This window comes from Aptenodytes patagonicus, chromosome 3 (genome assembly GCF_965638725.1).
Source record: "Aptenodytes patagonicus chromosome 3, bAptPat1.pri.cur, whole genome shotgun sequence".
Taxonomy (NCBI): Eukaryota; Metazoa; Chordata; class Aves; order Sphenisciformes; family Spheniscidae; genus Aptenodytes; species Aptenodytes patagonicus.
Window position 1 is genome coordinate 96,346,666 of NC_134951.1, and position 17,406 is coordinate 96,364,071.

The 17,406-nt window shown below is 58.5% G+C and overlaps 1 protein-coding gene across 1 annotated transcript; it reads right to left on the minus strand.

Moving 5' to 3' along the window:
* Positions 1-903: 903 nt before the first annotated feature.
* On the minus strand, positions 904-14,249 carry NFKBIE (NFKB inhibitor epsilon). The gene is made up of 6 exons (XM_076334360.1): positions 13,900-14,249; positions 3,231-3,333; positions 2,461-2,692; positions 2,200-2,288; positions 1,699-1,947; positions 904-1,377 (listed from the first exon to the last, which is right to left on the minus strand). The coding sequence occupies exons 1-6, from the start codon at positions 14,247-14,249 to the stop codon at positions 1,312-1,314; spliced, it is 1,089 nt and encodes a 362-aa protein (XP_076190475.1). The 3' UTR covers positions 904-1,311.
* Between the last annotated feature and the right edge of the window lie 3,157 nt (positions 14,250-17,406).

Consider the following 17,406-nt stretch of genomic DNA (forward strand, 5'->3'; position numbering starts at 1 on the left):
AGGTGAGAGGCAAAGATGCAAAAGGAACGGAGCAACCCAGCCCAGGGCTGCTGAAGAGACCAGGCAAGCTCCAGAGAGGCCTGGGGGGAGCCCATGCTGCTTTCCTGGCAGCATTCCCTTGCTATCTTGTCTTTCCAAGAAAGGAGGAGGAAGACAACGGCTCACTCCAGAGCATCTCGGGTGATTGCGCCATCTGGGATTTGCCCCAAACAATAGCAGCTGCTCCCAGGCAGCAAGTGGGGAATTTCCCTGGCTGAGGTGGGGTCAGGCACGCTCGGTGTCTCCATTCCCACAGCACCTTCCATTGCTGGTTCCCTAATGCGTCGCACGTGTTCCTCTGTCTTGGAGAGGGGGCAGGGAAGGGTAGTGAGCTGAACAACAGAAGGGATGTGGAAATAACCCTACCGTCTCCTCCGCTTTCAGCCTGGGGGAATCAAAAACCCAGGGAAGACCCATGCCTTAAGTTTTTTAACACCCTCCCAAGCTGGGAGGTGGGGCAGGATCTTTCTATCCTCTTTGCAGAAGAGGAAACCGTGGCACAGTAAGGCAGTGAGATGTCAGGCACGATAGCAGAAGCACGGATCCATGACCTGGTCTTCTGGCACCTCCTATGCTCTGTCTTCAGCCCCGATGCCAGACACTCAGCAGGACGGCACGGGAATGGAGCGCCAGGCTGGGATCCCCCAGCTTCAGCCTTGAGCACTGGAAAGGCTCTGCAAGTGAGGAACCCTCTGCACTCCCACTAACCTTCTGCTGTGCGAGGGAGGGAGCAGGACCCAAGGGAGCGGGCAGGCTGGGGAAGCCCCCGCAGCCCTCACGTGCCAGTGCGCCTGGGGTAATGCTCAGCCTCCCAATGCTGTGGGGGAGGGCGTGGGTTAGATCACATGAGACCTCAGGCACCCGCAGCAAGAACAAATGTTTATTGGAGTGTGTGTTAACTCTCCTCACCCCACACTTATTCTGATGGTGTTTGGGGGTGCCAGAGGATGCTCCATCCACCATACAGTGTGAAAAGGAGTCCTCTCCTGCTCCTTCCCTGGGTAAGCTGGAGACCCCCAAAAGTCAAACCCATGGCAGGAATGGGAAATTCAGTCCTGCTGCAGGGCACAAATAGTGTTCATACTGCCACCTTCTTCCCTCCGAGAAGGCAGCCTGAGGCTAACAAAAGTTTTCCAATGGGGGAAGGGGGGGACAACGTCTCCCGAAGTGGCTCTGCTCCCACTGAACTGCAGGCAGGCAAGGTCCCAGTGGGCAGCAGGGCAACAGCACAGAGAGAGGAGGCAGCCCGACAGGCCGAAGGAGTCCAGCCGCTCATTCAGAACACACAACAGGCTTCCCCGAGATCTTCAGGTCATCGAAGGGCAGCAAGGCGAGGAGCTGCAAAGGCCAAGGGTGCAGAGGTGTAAGGATCCAGGGTCGTGCCTCCACTGGGGCTGGGGTAGGGGCCCAGAACTGTCCCCCTAGCCCTGCAGCCTCCCCCACCTCCCCAGGGAAGTGCCAAGAAACCCTGGCTCGGTTTTCCCTAGGGCTCGAGGCAACAGGCAGTCACCCCACGCACCCCCAGAGCCAACGCCTGCACCCTATAGGGGAGGACGGGCACAGCTAGAAACTCCTCCTAGGAGCTCCCCCCAAATCGTCCAACTCCCGCACCCTCCGACATGCTTGCAGAGCCACAGACCTCCCCTCATGCAGACTCACATCATCGTTGCCGTCAGCCAGGTCCTGGGCTGTCTCATTCTCCATGTTCCTCAGCAGGGTGTCAGCCCCAGAGTGTGAGAGGATGGCAGCGATGGCAGCATCCTTGCGGCCCACGGCCAGGTGGAGCGGGGTGCACCCGTTGTACATCTGGGCATCCACATACGCCCCGTTGCGCAGCAGGAACTGGACAGCCCTACGGTTGTGGCACTCCACGGCCAGGTGCAATGGGGTCTTCCCGCTCGTGCCCTCCTGCAACCCGCAGACCACAGGGGCATGGGTGCGGGGTCCCCTCAGATGGGCCCCACAGCACCCACCCGCACTCCCTTGACAGGGTGCAGACTGGGCAGTCCCCACTCCGATTGCTGTCACGGCATCCCACAGCCCCTCAAGGACCTTTTCCCTCTGCTCCCTCAAAATTCAGTGCCTCCAAGCCCCACAGCAGTGTCTGCCTCGAGGCTGGAGGGAGTGCCCAAGGGAACCACGCACCATGCCCAGCCTTACCTGAACATCAATGTTGGCGCCGCTCTCCAGCAGCAGAGACATCATCGGGATGTTCCCCTTCAAGGTGCTGATGTGCAGACAGGCCAAGCCTGGGATGGGGAGGCAGGAGAGAGTGCCACAGTCAGCCTGGACCACCCCGAGGCAGGCCAACCCCGGCCCCGTGCCCACTCTGCTGAGCTCCCGGATCCCTGCATACACAACGCACGGTCTTCTGCCCCAGCCCGGCCACCAGCTCTGCACTGGGCTGCCCCCAGGTCTCACCTTGCCAGTTCTGGAGCTGCAGGTCCTGGTGGTGCCCATGGGGCTGGGCCGTGCCCTCCGTCAGGGCTGTGCCCCGCAGCAGCTGCTGGGCACACCGCAGGTGCTGCTGCTCACAGGCCAGGTGCAGCGGGGTGTTTCCATTGCGGTCCTGCAGCCCGGGGTTGACTCCCTTGTGGATCAGCGCCTGGATCACGCTGGGCTGCTCCAGGTACACGGCGAGGTGGAGCGGGGTCTAGAGAGGAGGTGGGGACACAAATTAGGAAAGGGGGGGATGCCCCGCAGGACACCAAGCGTGATGAGCCAAGCCAGCCTACAGGAGCCAGCCCCGTGGCACGGGCAGGCTGCCGTGCAGGAGCCCATGCCTGTCCCGGGGTTAAGCATGGCTGACACCGGGGGGTGCAAACAGCTTGCTGCCCCCCCACACCTCAGCTCAAGGATCACCCGTGGGGGCAAATCTCACTCTCCCAGGTTATCTACCCTGCCACATTCAAGCCATGCCTGTTCCACCCTCCAGGGCTGTCTGCGACATCCTGGGGCCTCGTAAAGGACCCCTTCACCCTTTGGTGCTGGGAGCTGTCACACCTCTCAGGGTATCTCCCACACCCTTCTTCCCCTCCCTGAAAAGGGGCTGCTCACATGGGACCTTCACCACGGTCCGGAGGAAGTGGGTGGGGGGTCCTAGGGAAAGGGCAGATGGATTGGGCATCTATCCAGGGAGCAGTCTGTGGCACTTGCCTTCCTCCCATCTTCTGCCTATCACATCCACATACCTGGAAAAGATCATTTTGGATCTCCAGCACCTCCCTGGGCAGCTGAGCAATGCAGCAGAGTGCCACAGCTGGGACGCAGTGGATAATGGCCAGGTGAACCAACCTACAGAGGCGATAAAGGGAATGGGGGAGGAAAAAAAAAAGAAAAATGAGTCCTGAGTGCCATGCTCAGGAGCAGAGATCCTCCACTGCTGCACGGAGGAATAACCTTCCCACCTCCCCCAGTCCCCTTCCCTTCCCACCAGCTAGGAGCTCCTCCATCCTGCCCTCTCCCTGGGGAAGCTCAGCAGCAGGGCAAGGCTGGAACATGGCCTGAGGCTCCCCAGGGCAGTCCTTCACTCCAGTCCCCACAGGGAGCGAACGCTCCTGTCCCCACAAAGCACTGCAGGGTCCTCCCTTGGACCTCACAGCATGCACGGGGCTTGGACCCGGCACTGCCCAAAGCCAGACCTCCAACTGGGGCAGGTCTGAAGAGCCTGGGATGCGTTCACAGAGCCCAAGGGCCGGGTTTGGTGGCTGCGGAGGGCGGTCTGGGCTCTTGCAGCTGCCCGGGGAATTCCAGTTCCCCGCTGCTGGCTGTGCACTGCACTTCTGCTTTCCCCTCTGTGAAGGCAGGCAGCCAAAGCCGGGCAGGAGCCCGGCACCGGTCCAAGATCACCTGCACGGCACAGTCCCCGTGCCAGCCGATCTGCTGTCCCACACTGATTTCCTCTTCTCTCCCCCACATCCTTCCCTTTCAGCACTGCCGCAGCAGGGCTGGCACACAGCCCGCTGGCGCAGAGGGACACCGGAGGTGTGGCTGTTGGAACTCAGTGGCCAGCAGGGAGCCCACATCCTCAGGACCGTGGCCCCCGCGGCCATGGAGTCCCCCAGCCCAAGGAGAGGTTTTATTTCCAGCCGGGTCTGACGCCAGCCCCTGGCGCAGTCATAACAGAAGTGAGAGCACGACGGAGGCAGAGCTGAGAGGGAATTTCCGGTCCCCTCCACCGACCTGCTGTGCTGCCAGGCCCCCCTGCCCAGAGGGACTGGCCCCCTGCCACAGGGCAGCCCCCCGGGGCCAGCTCCGGCCATGGTGGGCAGCAGTGAGGAGCAGGCAGCAGCGAGGAGCAGGCAGCAGCTCCCGCTCTGCAGAGCATGGAAGGCATGAGCTGAGCCTCCTGCTACCTCCTTACCGCTCGCACTGGGGCCCCTGGGTGGCTTTTATCTCCGGCAGGCATCAGCTCTGAACCAAAGGCCTGGCTCTAAGCGGGCTCCTGCCACCCACACTGCTTGGCAGAGGCGGGCAGGGACGAGGGATGGAGGGCGAGAACTGTGCCAGCCCCGGAAAGACAGTCCGCTCACCGGACAGCCCAGCTTCGGGATGCCACCTGCAATGTGGGGGATGGACAGCGTGGCCCTAAAGCATTGCAGCAAAGGAGTAGGGCTGGGGATAACTTCTTGCCAGTTGCAGGGGGCACATGGGTGCGCTGAGGAGCCCAGAGGCCAGTCTCCAAAATGTCCTTTATCCACCTCCTGCCAAGCGCTGCCTGAGGGTCAAGACAGCACCTGGGACCCCGGGCACCCTCAGCTGAGCCCCATTTTTGGTGGCAAAAGAAGGCCGGTTCCCGTTCGCCCTGCTACGAGGGGAGAGGCTGATAGGAGAGGCTGCATCCCCGGGGAAGCCCCGGGTCACGCCATGGCAGAGAATTCCCCGCTGGAAGGAGAGGCCACCCACATTTGCCTCTGCACTGCCATGGGGTGCCCCCTCGCCGCCAGTGCTCCTCGGGGCAGGGGAGGGGGCTGCGAGCCGGGGCCGAGGGTCCCCATGGGCAGGGTCCAGCTGCCCTCAGCGTACCACGGGGCAGGGACACAGCCAAGGGGCCCGGGCCAGGCTAGCTGGGGGCAGGAGCAAGGGGCAGAGCTCGGGGACCAGCTGCAAGAATACGCCTCCCCTCGGCGAGCTCTCACTGGCCCCAGCCCGGGTATGATCTGGGCAGGGAGATTCCCTGCTGGGTTTTGCATCAGGCCCCCGGTCCCCGTGGCGGCACCTGCGCTGAGGTGTCCTTTGCCCGCTTGCAGGGACAGCCCCTGTTTCTCCAACCCGCTCCCAGGCGCCACGTGCGGGAGGAGGCTGCGGAATCTGCCTTTTTCAGGTACGGCAGAAATAAGACTGCTCAGACAGGGGACTTTCCAAGGCAATTCGGCTTGAACTTTAAACCTCTGCTGCTTTCACTTTCCAGAGCCACGCTGTGCTCCCAGGGGAGAGAGCAGCGCCCGGGGTCGCACCCCCCGCAGCCAGTCCCCGTGCCCCCAGGAATCCCCCCGGCCCCTCTGCCACAACCCACACCATGCCGCGCCGTCACGTGGGGACAAACGGGGCAGTCACCCAGGGGAGGTGAAAACCCCGGGCAGCCCTCTGCTGCCACCGGCACCTCACTCTTCCTGACTTGGGTGGCTTTGCAGCTCAACGACGCAGTGGAGCCACTCGGGGCTCAGCTGATGCTGAGCTGATGCCGAGCAAGTTTGGGCATCTATGCCACGGAGGCGACCATCCCCACCCAGCCAGAGCTCAGGCTTTCACCTTGAAGCTGGGACATGCCTGCTTTGAAGGACTGCTTCCCCCCTGCCCTTCCTTCTCCACCCAGGCGCAGCCTCCTCCCGCGCTTTCATTTCTGCATTCATTCCCCCCTTTCCTCATTGCCAGCCCTCAACTTCCTGAAAGGGCTGCGAGAACCGTGAGGTACTCGGGGGAATCACGGCGAGGCCACCGGGCTGGGATGTGCCTACCAAGAGTGCGTGTGCATTGAGGCACTCTGCGCCACGGGCAGTGATGCCAACCAGCAATCGGGATTGTCTCCTGCTAACCTGGGAAACCTCCTACACCCAGGAGACGTGAGGTGCAGGCATCGTGCCAATCTCCGCTTTCTTCCAGCCAAGGCGACAAGCACACCTTTCTCTCTGCCATGGCAGCCACGTGGTCCAGCCGCTGACGGGCTGCTGCATGCTGGCACGCAGTGCTTACAGCTGAGCCCCAGAGCCAGGGCATGACGACGGAGATACCCGCTCGCTGCCAGACACCCCTCCTCACCCAGCCACGGCCCCGTGCCTTTGCCAGAACAAGCCCTCCACCCCACCACACTCGGATCCTTGCCCTTCCCGCTGCCTGCACACCTCTCCTTTGCCTTCCCCCACTTCCCTGCTGCCTCCCTCCCCATGCTCCTGCCTGCAGCACTCCTGCCTGCAGCCACGGGGGTGGGCGCTCAGCGGGGACTTTTGGAAAGGGCAACAGGGAGTTTTGGAAAGGGCAGGGGATGGAGGAGCTGTGGGCAGGGGAAACGTGGCCAACCTAGTAGGACAGACTGCTGGGCTCGTTCTCAGCTTCTCCAGTTGCTCACCAGCTCCATCCTGGCACAAGGGGACTCATTAGCGCTCTGAATCGCAAAGGTCCCACGGGCACAGGGCATCCCAGGCACAAGGTGATCTACCTATCACCAGAGAGATAACGATCCTGGAACAGAGGGGTCAGGGCTGTCCCTGGGGATGTCCCCGGGTCTGAATATGCAGCGCTGCCGTGCCCAAGGTGGTCCTAGTTTAGGCACAGAAGAACACCCATTTCCAAAGCGCTGCCCATCTCCCAGGCTTCTGAGTGACCTCAAGCACCTGGTAGAAAAAGTGTCCATGTCTGAGGATGCCTGCAACTGGAGGCAAGGAGTAAGGGTAAGGGTGACACCCAGCTCTGACACACAAGCAGAACTGATGAAGTCCCACCAGTTCTCCGGCTATCCTCTTCCCTCCCTCTAGAAAAGGGGCTGACCATGCAGATCCCCCCATCTGTGGAGCAAGACACCTTGTCCTCAAAGCAGCCTCTCCCTTCACCATCTCACCCCAGAAGCAGCTAGGACAAAGGAACCAGCATTCAGTAGAATTTGCTTTGACAAATTTTTCTCCCTCTCTAGATAAAGTCTCTGTCTGTAGCGGGAACAGTTTGCTCCTGGCTCCTTATTTTGGCTGAGCAGAGCAGTAGGAAATCATGCAAACAATTCGCACAAGAGAAACTTGTTCAGGGGAGGAAATGGCCCCAGCAGCAACAGAGAGGAGAGTGAGGGAGGAGGAAAACAGCAGGGGAATTCCACGCTTACCCTGCTCTCCTGTTCCAGCCCCGTAACCTACACTGCTAACCGCTTCCTCAGCCATCAATGTGAACCTCTGCCAGCAGGCTCAGCAAGCACAGCTCCGTCCTGCCCTGCAGCCCTCCACCAGCCCAGCCCAGCCTCCCTTCCTCCCTGCATACCAATGCGATGCTGCCCGGCTCCATAAAACTGTGCCAGCTGCCCTCTGGCAGCTCCAGGGGAGCAGCAGATCCCAGCCGGCTGTAGGCTCATCCCCATGTCCTCTGCTCCTGCTCTGAGTCTCTTGTTCTGCAGGTTTCTTCTCCCCTTCCCTGGGCAAAGCCCCTTCAGCCATCGGGTTCAGCCCCCCTGATCTCCAGCCCGGGCAGCAGCTGCTTCCCAGCCTGCTGCTCCTGGGGCCAAAGGGAGGGGTGAGAAGCGATGGGCAATCAGGGGAGACAGCCTCCACCTTTCCTGTGGTTCTCTGCAGGGGGTCTGGTCCAGGTGCTGGCAGATGAGGGGTGCTGGAGGCTGACTGGCAGGGGAGGCACTGCGAGAGGGCTGCAGGCGCCTCATTTTTCAGTGAGGTGGGGGAGGAGGAGGTGGGGAGGTGAAGGTGCCCCATTCACTCACGTACTGCACCCCTGGCCTTACATCGTTTGGACTCTGCACCCACATGTTTGAGCATTTTTCTCCGTTTCTGAGCAGGTGGTGGGTCCTGGATTGCAGAAACACTAAACATCATATGCACGTGGACTACCCCCTGCAAAACAAGGGGTCTGTCCTGTACTACCATCACTGCAGGGGTGAGACAAGCCAGAAAGCAGGTCAGCCCATCCCAGGTGGATGGAGCTGGTTTCACAGACATGGGCCGAGAAGCGCGATGAATGATTGCAATAAAAACAGCAAACATCCTGAAAGGTCCATTGGCCATGGCAACTCCATTTCAAATGGAGCAAATTCCCATTCTTGCTCATCAGGAGGAAAATATGTTCTACAGTTTCTGTACACACAGAGATATCTTTAGGTCAGAACAGCCTCTTGCAAGAGGACAGTGCCTGGACTTTGCCAGAGCCAGTACAACACACCCTAACAATCATTTACAGCCCTGCGCACATATCCTTGCTGCCTCAGGATTTTCTTTTAATGAGGCACCAGCCATGGGCCTAGGATGTCTCAGGGCCCCCCTGAGAGTCAGAGGGGCTTCCCATCTCTGGGATGCACAGAGCATCCCACGCAGCTCACTGAGAGGTGCCCAGTAACCACTCTCACAGCTCAGACCGCACGACCTCTCTTCCTACACAGTCACATCTGACTCCTCTTTTATCCACATTGTATTAAAAAACCCCCAAACCAACAAAAATCAAAACTTTCATTGTTAATTTAGCTGAGCTCAACCCTTTCCCAGCAGTGGCCAAGCCTGCCTGCAGACTGCAAGGACCCGAAGCCCTCTGCACCTTGACTGATCTGTTACAGCCAGGCATCAGGCTTCCACATGCCAGGACATGGAAATTTCCAGCCATTCTTTCCCTTCCTCTGTGCTGAAGTTCCCTGTGCCTCTCCTCAGCTCCAAGGCAAACCTATGCAGGTGGAAAGTGTGAAGAAACTTCCTCCAGGCCAGGCTGAAGTCATCCGAACAGGGAAAAAAAATCTCTTCTTGCCTGCGATCTCAGAGGGCTGTGAAGACTTGCCCACCTTACGCCAAGGCTGTATGTGTGTGACCCCTGTGGCAGCCAACAACTTCTGGGGCATCCTAAAGGAGCCTGTGCAAAGCTGCCTGCCCTTGCTTGGGGGAGCACCAAGCCCTCCCCTGCTCACCAAGCTTCTGAGCATGCACAGAGGAAGAGCTGAGAGTCCAGGCATGGGGAGCTGGACACAGCACATTCCCTTCTCCCTCTGGCCAGCCCCACGTTAGGACTCATTTTCTTCTCTGCCCCACAACAGCGGTGTGCTAGGGAGCAACCCGAGATGGACTCAAACTCCCATGGCAATCGGGCAAGAAGTTTTCCAAAGCCCCTCTGGAAAAACCAAGAGCATCCCTGCTTGCCATTAACTATGGCCATCCCGCTGCTGGGCAGCCAGCAACAGCCCAGCTGAGAAGGGGGACTCCCAGCCCGACCAACAACCATCTGCGCTCTCTGCATCGGACTTCTTTAATCCTTCTCCTAAAACTGTCTCTCTCCAGTCCTCTGCTTCTTTTTTCTTCTTTCACAGTGGTTTCCCTTTGCTGTCACATGCCGAGCGTTCCCCCAGGCACACATGCTGGGATCCAGGGATACGGGGGTTCAGCAACACCCCTGTTCAGCAGGGCAAGCGCTGAGCAAGCAGCCACACCGGAGCAGACAGCCTGAATGGGGACAACCTCTATTCCTCTGCATGGGGAAGATGTCTAGCACAGGGCTACACGAGATGGGAGGGTTACGACTGGCACATGCCGGTGAACAGTTAGAAGTGGCTCCTGGCCCCGCTAGATGACCCTTTGCACTCAATGCTTACCCACGCAGGCAGGAGCTCAGCAGGGAAGGCCCCTTCGCTACCATCACACAGAGGAGAGCTCAGAACATCAGCTCCTGTGGGGCCCCAATTTTACTCGATTAACGGTCCCCAAGGCCTTGTTAAGCCATCTCAGCCCACAAGTCACTGGCACGTGATTTCTTATCAGCAGACGGGGCAGCACTTGTCTCTGGTGGAAGGAGGAAGTCAGGCTTCCTCCACTCCCCTCCCTCCCCAAAACACGCACCCAACCAAAACTGCTCGGTCCCATTTTCCATCTGAAGGAGGCCGAGATCTCTCTCCTGTGATTGAGCTGGGGACCCCCAACCTTCACCCCCGCAGAGGAGCCATGCTGCTTTGCATACGGAGCCCTGGACAGCCACCCTCCTGCGGAGGCGCAGCCCCCAGCCTTTCACAACACGGCACAGCCAGAGCGCCTAGAGCAAGGCTGCAGGCGCTGTACCCAGCTGCCCAAGGGGCCCATCACCGTGGCATCGGGTACTGACGGCATAAACTGGTGTGTGGCCCAAGGACCATGGGCAGAAAAGGAAACATGTTTTTAAGTTTAAGATAGAATATATAGTCCTAGAGAGAGGAAGCTCAGTCTAATTTCCCACACTGATGAATCAACTCTGCCTCTCCAGAGTTGGCAGAGGCTGCCATAAGCCCAAGCAAATGGGGAGGTTTTCCCTTGTTCTGTTACACGACAGGCGATCCCATCACACCCCACCCCACCTCAGAGTGGTCCCACACTCACCGCTTTCCCAGGACACTGGACTCATGCATCTGCCTGGCAAGGCCGGGAAGGAGGGGGTTTCCTCGGTGAATCCTAACAAAGGTTGAGCTTGTCCGGAGGCCGGACCACAGTGACAAAGCTGCCTGCAGCCTGCTCAGAGTTAGCCATGCCTGCAGCTGGAAAGCCCCTCTCTTCACTTCCACACAGAGCAGTCCCATCGGGACTCAATTCAGCAGAAAAGGAGCTGGTTTACATGGAAGAGATGGATGCATGGAGGAGACTGCTTGAGCTTGAGCACACAGGGCTTGTTCTCTACCCAGCCGCGGAATAAGCAGGATATGTATCACTGCCCTAAGCGCACCCACCATCTTCTGCTTGTCACCTCATTCCTCATCCTTGACCTCTCCTGCCATACCAGCTCTGCCGCTCTCTCTCGGGGACTGATGTGCCAGTGCCCAATTACTGCAGCTCTGACTTCCCCGAGGCAGAGGGACCGCCAGTGGCACTGGGGAGGCGTGGGGAGGGCTGACGCTTGGGCAAATGATTCTTGGAAGACGGCACACACATTTCACAGACCATCACTCTCACATCTCCCCTGTTGGCCAATTTCCTTCCTCTAGAAGCGGGACCCCTTCTAATTTTGAGCGCTGGAAGAGACAGTTTTAGCCCCATTGCTTCACCCTGCCTGGGTTAACACTTCTCTCCCGTGGAGGTGGGCAGGAAGGTATCCAAGGAAGATCCTGCTGACGCTCCAACCGCCCAAGCACATGCTCCTCGCCTCTGTCTCCACCTTGTACACTTCCCCCACAAGCAGCAGGCTGACAAACACAGCCCTCTCTCAGGCACACCTCGAGGTGGCACAGGTGGGTGAGCCTGGGGGAGCTATGGACAGCCAAGACTTCTGCCAGATGGACAGCCAAGACTTTTGCCAGCTCACTTCGTGTGAGCCCATTGCTCCTCTCTGCTCAGTACCAGCCAGGGCATCTGGGGAAACAGGAACTACTTGGCCAAAACCCCTGAACTTTTTGTATTTTCAGAATTACAATTACAGGAAAGTGTTGTTGCCCAAGTCTTCTGAAGTATAATGGTAGTATGATTTTAATTCTCCGCCTGGAGCTGTTTTGTGGCAGACATTCAAGCAAGGCACACAGAGAAATGGGCTGCTGACAGAGATGAAAAGAAGTCAATGGGTTTGTCTGGCTGGATGAAAGGGATACAGCCTGTGGCCATCTGATCCCTCTTCTCTGGGGACCTTCTGTCACCGGATGAGCAATTGCTCCATAGACTTTAGCATTACTATCAGCCCCGACTTGTTTTTGCATACAAAACCGGTGGCAGTTCAATGAGTCGCTGGGTGCTCGCAGTCCCCATTTGCGTTTACTGAGCGGTGGATGTTCAGCATTTCTAAATATAAATGCCTCCTACCTCTCCCGCAAGGTCAGGAGGAGAGACAGGAATAGCAGAGGCAGAAATCCACAGCCGCGCCGCTCTAACCACAAGAATAATTTTTTTTCCCAGCACTGGGAGCGGATCCCAGGAAAGCCAGCTCCTCCGCGGCCACGGGCAGCCCGGAGCTGTACAAGCTGCAGCACCGGCAGACTTTTTGCTCCCTCCCTCGCTCTTTACAGATTTCCTGTTCTGAACTGCACTGTGAGTGAGAGAAAACAGAAGAGCAACTGCAACCGTTTGGAGCGCTCTCCTGCCTACAGTAACCAAGGCACCACGGATTAATGTTTCCCTAGTTAATGAGATGCTTGCATTTGGCTCTGGCCAAGCAAGTCTGATAAGCAAAGGGCTCAGCCACCTTACAAGAGAGCCCCAAGCAGCAAAAGCATCTCCAAGCAGCTGCATCTACCAGACTCACTAAAGAAAAGCAAGCAGGGAGCCCTGGGCACACTGCAACAGACTAGCCTGGGGGCTTTTCTGAGGTGTTACTTCCACAGCTCTGCTTAAAAGACCCCCGGCTCTTGCCGTAGGCACCTTGGCTCTAGTGTAACAGCTGGGAAAGGTGGCAAAGCTCCTCCATGCCGAGGAGCCCCAAAGCTAGCCTGCAGATAGGACAAGACTAGAAAGCACTATCCAGGTGCCCGGCTGGGGAGCGTGGGAGGCTGGGTTTAGTCTAACCTTGCTTGCCACTAGACTTCCAGCCAATCCTCAGAGCAGATCCCACAGTGAGCACCCACAGTGAGCATTAATGAACTAATTAGCAGATGCACAAGCTCCTTCCTAACCGGGAAGTAAACACTCGGACTGGCTCCCAGCTCATCTTCAGCCTCAGAACCAGATGTGCTCTGCCAGGCAAGGACAGAGCCTCCTTGCTGCTCCCGCTACTGAAGACATTTGCTTGCTCGTGTCAGTGCCTTAGTTTCTCTTCCTCTTGCACCATTACTCAGTATTAAACTCCAGCCTGGGTTTGGGGCAAAACTTTGCCCTTTTCAGCTGCGAGCACGCTTCGCTCATGCTGTGTGTGTGCACTCATGATGAAAACCTTCCGTTGAGGGAATGTATGACAGGAAAGAGCTGTGATTAGCTGAAGGCAGTTACTAGAAGCCAAACCAAATACCTCCAGCGTGATGCCTCTGCCCTTGAGAGGGCATTACGGATGCGGGAAGCCCTCCCTCATTAAGAGAAACACTCGTCTCCGTCACAGAGGCTCAGGAGGGCAGCCCCGTAGCGGGGTGTGCGTCACAACTGTGCTGAAAGCTGCGGCTGTGCAGGTGGGTTGGCAAAGCAAGGCGATTTCCACCTGAGAACAAATAGTTCTTGGGTTGCTCAGTTGAGCAGCATCTGCGGCCCTAACACAGCTATCTCAAGGTCTTGCCTTGCACAGCCAATCTCATTTCGGGTCTTGCTTACGCGCCATCTCACGCAGCCAAGCCTTCCCCATTGGGGAGGAAATGTTGCATTCTCTAGGGAAGAGACAGCGGGGGGGCTTGATTTGCTCCCGCACCACCTTCTAGTCGCTAGCAGCCCCTAAGCAAGTGGAAGTTGGCTTCCTGCGGCGGGTCCGTTCTGTGCCACGTTGCCTGGGGTGCCTCTCCCTGCTCACTCTGCCGGACCTGGCTCAGATGTCCCACTGGTCACCCACCCAAACCCACACCAGGGTGCCAAGCATCCGTGCGCAGTGCAAGGCGGGAGGCTCTCAGGGGCTCGGGGAGTCCTTCACAGCCCGGCTGAAGGGGCGCTCCTCGGGAGAGGGCTGGGGACCACTGCAGAAGAAACCCGGCTTATCTCTAGGCACCGGCTCCGCGCCGCCGGCCGGCTGCGAGGGGCCAAGCCCGGGGCTAGGGGGGCCCGGCGCTCGCAAGCCGCCCCCGGGGCAGGTGGGAGGGCGGGGGCCGCGGTCACTCACGTGTCTCCGTCCTCCGAAACGTAGGTGAGCGCCTCCAGCTGCTGCCGGTTGAGCCCCTCGGGCGGCGGCGGCGGCTCCTCGGCGCGGCAGGCGGCCAAAAGCCCGGGCAGAGGCTCGGGAAGGGCGCCGGAGCCGTAGCTGGAGTCGAGCCGCTCCTCGGCGGCGGCGGTCTCGGCGGCGGTCTCGGCGAGGGTCTCGGCGGCCTCGGCGAGGGGGATCTCGGCGGCGGCGGGGGTCTCCCTCCCGCCCGGCAGCGAGCGCAGCGACTCGATGCCCGAGTCGCACTGCCCGTCCTCGCCCTCCCAGCCCGCCGCCTCCTTGCGGCAGTCGCCGCCCGCCGCCCGCGACATCGCTCAGCGCCCGCCGCCCGCCCGCCCCGGCCCCGGCCCCGGCCCCGGCGCCGGGGGGCTCATGGCCGGAAAGCCAGCGAGCGGCGGCCGGCGCGGAGGCTAAGGCGCCGCGGCTCCTCCTCCTCCTCCTCCTCCTCCCCCTGCCCGCACTGACTCAGCCGCGCCCGGCCCCGCCTGCCCGGGATTCCCCCCGCCGCCGCCCCGCCGCGCTGCCCCGGCACCCTCCCGCACCCCCTAAACGGGGGGCTGCCTCTCCCCGCCCGCTTTGTCCGGGGGCGGCGCAGGAGCACTAGGAGGGAGGAAACCCACCCGTGGGGACGGCACGCGTGGGCGAGGGCGCGCATAGCCTGGGGTGCGCGGGGGATGTGGCCACACGGTGCATCCCTATGCCTGGCAGTACGTGCCGGCGTGTCCTAGACCTGCCTCCTCCCCTGCCCTGTTTGTTGGGGTTCTTTAAATAGCAGGCAGGTTTGCCAGGGGTGGGAGAGGGACCTTGTCAAACCGGGCGGTGCGTGGGTGAGGATGCTGTTGCGTGCGCAGAAGCTGACTGAAGCCGCAGGCTCTGTGGGACACGATATGGTGGATGTCACTTACTGGCAGCAGAGATAGGTGCGAACGAGATGTTTGCTTTTCCCGTGTGCATGGTTTAACCCGTTTCACCCACTGAGACACTCTCTTGCCTGTCCTGCCTGTACAGGCAAAGGTAAAGGCCAGGCGGTCACTACAGTTGGCTGCACAAGTCACTTGGTCCAGCCGCTTCCCACCACCTTTCTGTGTTGCAAATAGAAAGCCCAAAGCCCAGAGTGGCTGCCGGGGCTCACACAAGAGCAGCCAGGACACAGAGATCAAAGCTGAAAACAGAAGCTCAGACGAAGGCCCAGCTCTCTGCCTGTGAATGATTGACCAGGCTGCGATTCAGTGCTCTCCTTCCAACATCAAAACTATCCAGTTGTGTCCCTCATGGATCTGCGTAGACTTCATCTAGTTACTTTCCAGTGTCCCAAGCAGTGGGCTTTCCTCAGAAGACAACCTAGATAGCTCTGAATGCAGGTGACACTTAAAAATCGGTTTCACTTGTTGCTTTTATTGCCTGATGTGCCTCTCTGCCTCCGCAGGGTGCCCATCTTTCCAGTTCAGCCCAGCAGGAGGGGAAGGATCTCTTCGTGCCACACACCTGCAAGGGAGCTCACCTGGGAAGACCTTGGTGGTGGGTACGGGACCAAGTTCACACAAACCACATGCAAAGCGTCAATGACTTCCCCCTCCCGCGCTGCAGCTGCCGCTTCGGGTTTGCGTCACTCCCCCAGCACTGGCCGCCAGGACTTCAACCGCAGCCTTGCTGCAGGCGAGCTACCCACGAAAAGTGCCTCTGACCAGGCAGGAAGAAAAGTTTTGGGGTGTGAGGGCAGAAGGAGGCAGGCAGGGGAAGTCTCTGTTGGCATCAATAACTTCTAGTCACAAGTTTTCCTCCCACGCTTAGGATCTGTTTCAGTATCTCCAGTTGTGTCCCTGGCGCTGCCTGGCTGCGAGACTACAATTGCTAAGGGAAAGGAGCTTCTCCCACATCTTATCAGCTCTGTCCAACGCAAGGCAGGGATCTGGGCCGTATATTCATGTCACTCCCTCTCACACCCTGGTGGTGGCTGCATCCCAGTTCCACGTGCATCTGCAGCTGACGTTCCTGACCCCCACCCAGAATTTCCACACTTTCAGCTTTCTGTACCCAACTGCTTCTAGGTTACCCATCAAATACCTTCCAAAATGCCTTTGCCATTTTCTCTAGCAACATACTAGATGTTGCTAGAGATGCAGCACCATCATGGAATGATTTCTTATAGACATTTGCGTGGATGAAATCAGGTATTGGGAGAAATCCATGTTGGTCAAATCAGCGCAAACCTGTGTGGTGATGCACAAAGATTTCACTTTTCTGTGAACTAGTTGCTGCTTGGCTTTGCAGCAAGTGGCAGTCACCCCTTGATTATCTTGCAATGTCGTGTTCCAGTTGCGGCATAGGTGTGGAGCCTGCTTCCAGGGCTAGCACAGGTCCAGGAGTGTTTCAGCCAAAGCACAGAGCCTGAGCTAATAAGCCCTGGACCAGCTCTACAGGGAGGCAACTCGAGCTCCACCACTTGGGACCCTACAGTCCCATCCACAGCAAGCTGTCTACACCTCTAGCTGCTGAGCAGCCCCTGGAGGTAGCCTTCCTCTGCTGCTGGTGTGCACTTAGCTGGAGCTAGTGATCTTGCAGCTTCCCTGAGGGGAGCCTTGAACTTTCTTGAGCTGGCTAATGCTCTCCCAGGGCTGTGTTGCAGTGGTCTGCTGCAGCTGAGCTGCGGAGACCAGGCACTCCCCATTAAAATCAGCTATGCCACCCAGGCACCCAGGTCCAGCCACTCTGCGCTCTGACCTTCCAACTACACCCACTAATACCCAGCTCAGGCACCATCTCCTTGCCATCTCTTTTCTGGCTGGGTGTGCTTCTACTATCCCTTCAGACAATTTGACTGGGAAGTCTGAAAGATGAACTTGGCCACTCTGCCTCGTTATTTGCCTTCTGTCACTCATTCAGCAAGGCTCGGGCTCCATGTCATGCTGTCTTCCTGTCAGAGAGCTTTTCTGCCTGACCACGTGGCTTTTGGACTTACATTATTTTCACAGGCTTTATATACAGAGAGTTACACATATATATACACATATACACATGCATATGCACATGCACATATATATATTTTTCATATATCTACAATGTATTGGCAGGTAGTGGTGGAGGGAGTAAAAACATTTAAATAGAATATGGAGCCAATCTTGATGTTCTGACTTGCTTTTGAGGATTTTAAAACCGAAACTCTAATTCTGGGCTCTCTCCAGTCCCTTTAAGATGTGTCACTTAAAATGGTTAAAATTGCAGGGAAAAAATAAAGAGACAGGGATCTAGTCCCACTAGAGGTCAGTGTCAACACACGCCACTCGAAGGCACCCAGAGCTACTCAAAATAACCTCTCCAGCAAGAAACTCGGCTCAGAAAGGCTCTCCCACCACACTGCGCTGCCAGGAGCATTGGGGCAGAGCCTGGGCACGGAAAGGACTCCCCAGGTGACCTGTGACCCCCGGTACTGTCCCTGATAATGTACTGTCTCCAAGTACAGCCCTCTGA

What these genes read in the sequence shown, in the direction of transcription:
- NFKBIE (XM_076334360.1), bottom strand. Translation starts at nt 14,249, where the DNA reads ATGTCGCGGGCGGCGGGCGGCGACTGCCGCAAGGAGGCGGCGGGCTGG. An exon ending in GCAGCTCCAGAACTGGCAAG is followed by an intron (nt 2,289 to 2,460) that starts GTGAGACCTGGG and finishes TCCCCATCCCAG; the next exon opens with GCTTGGCCTGTCTGCACATC. An exon ending in TGGCTGACGGCAACGATGAT is followed by an intron (nt 1,378 to 1,698) that starts GTGAGTCTGCAT and finishes TGGCCTTTGCAG; the next exon opens with CTCCTCGCCTTGCTGCCCTT.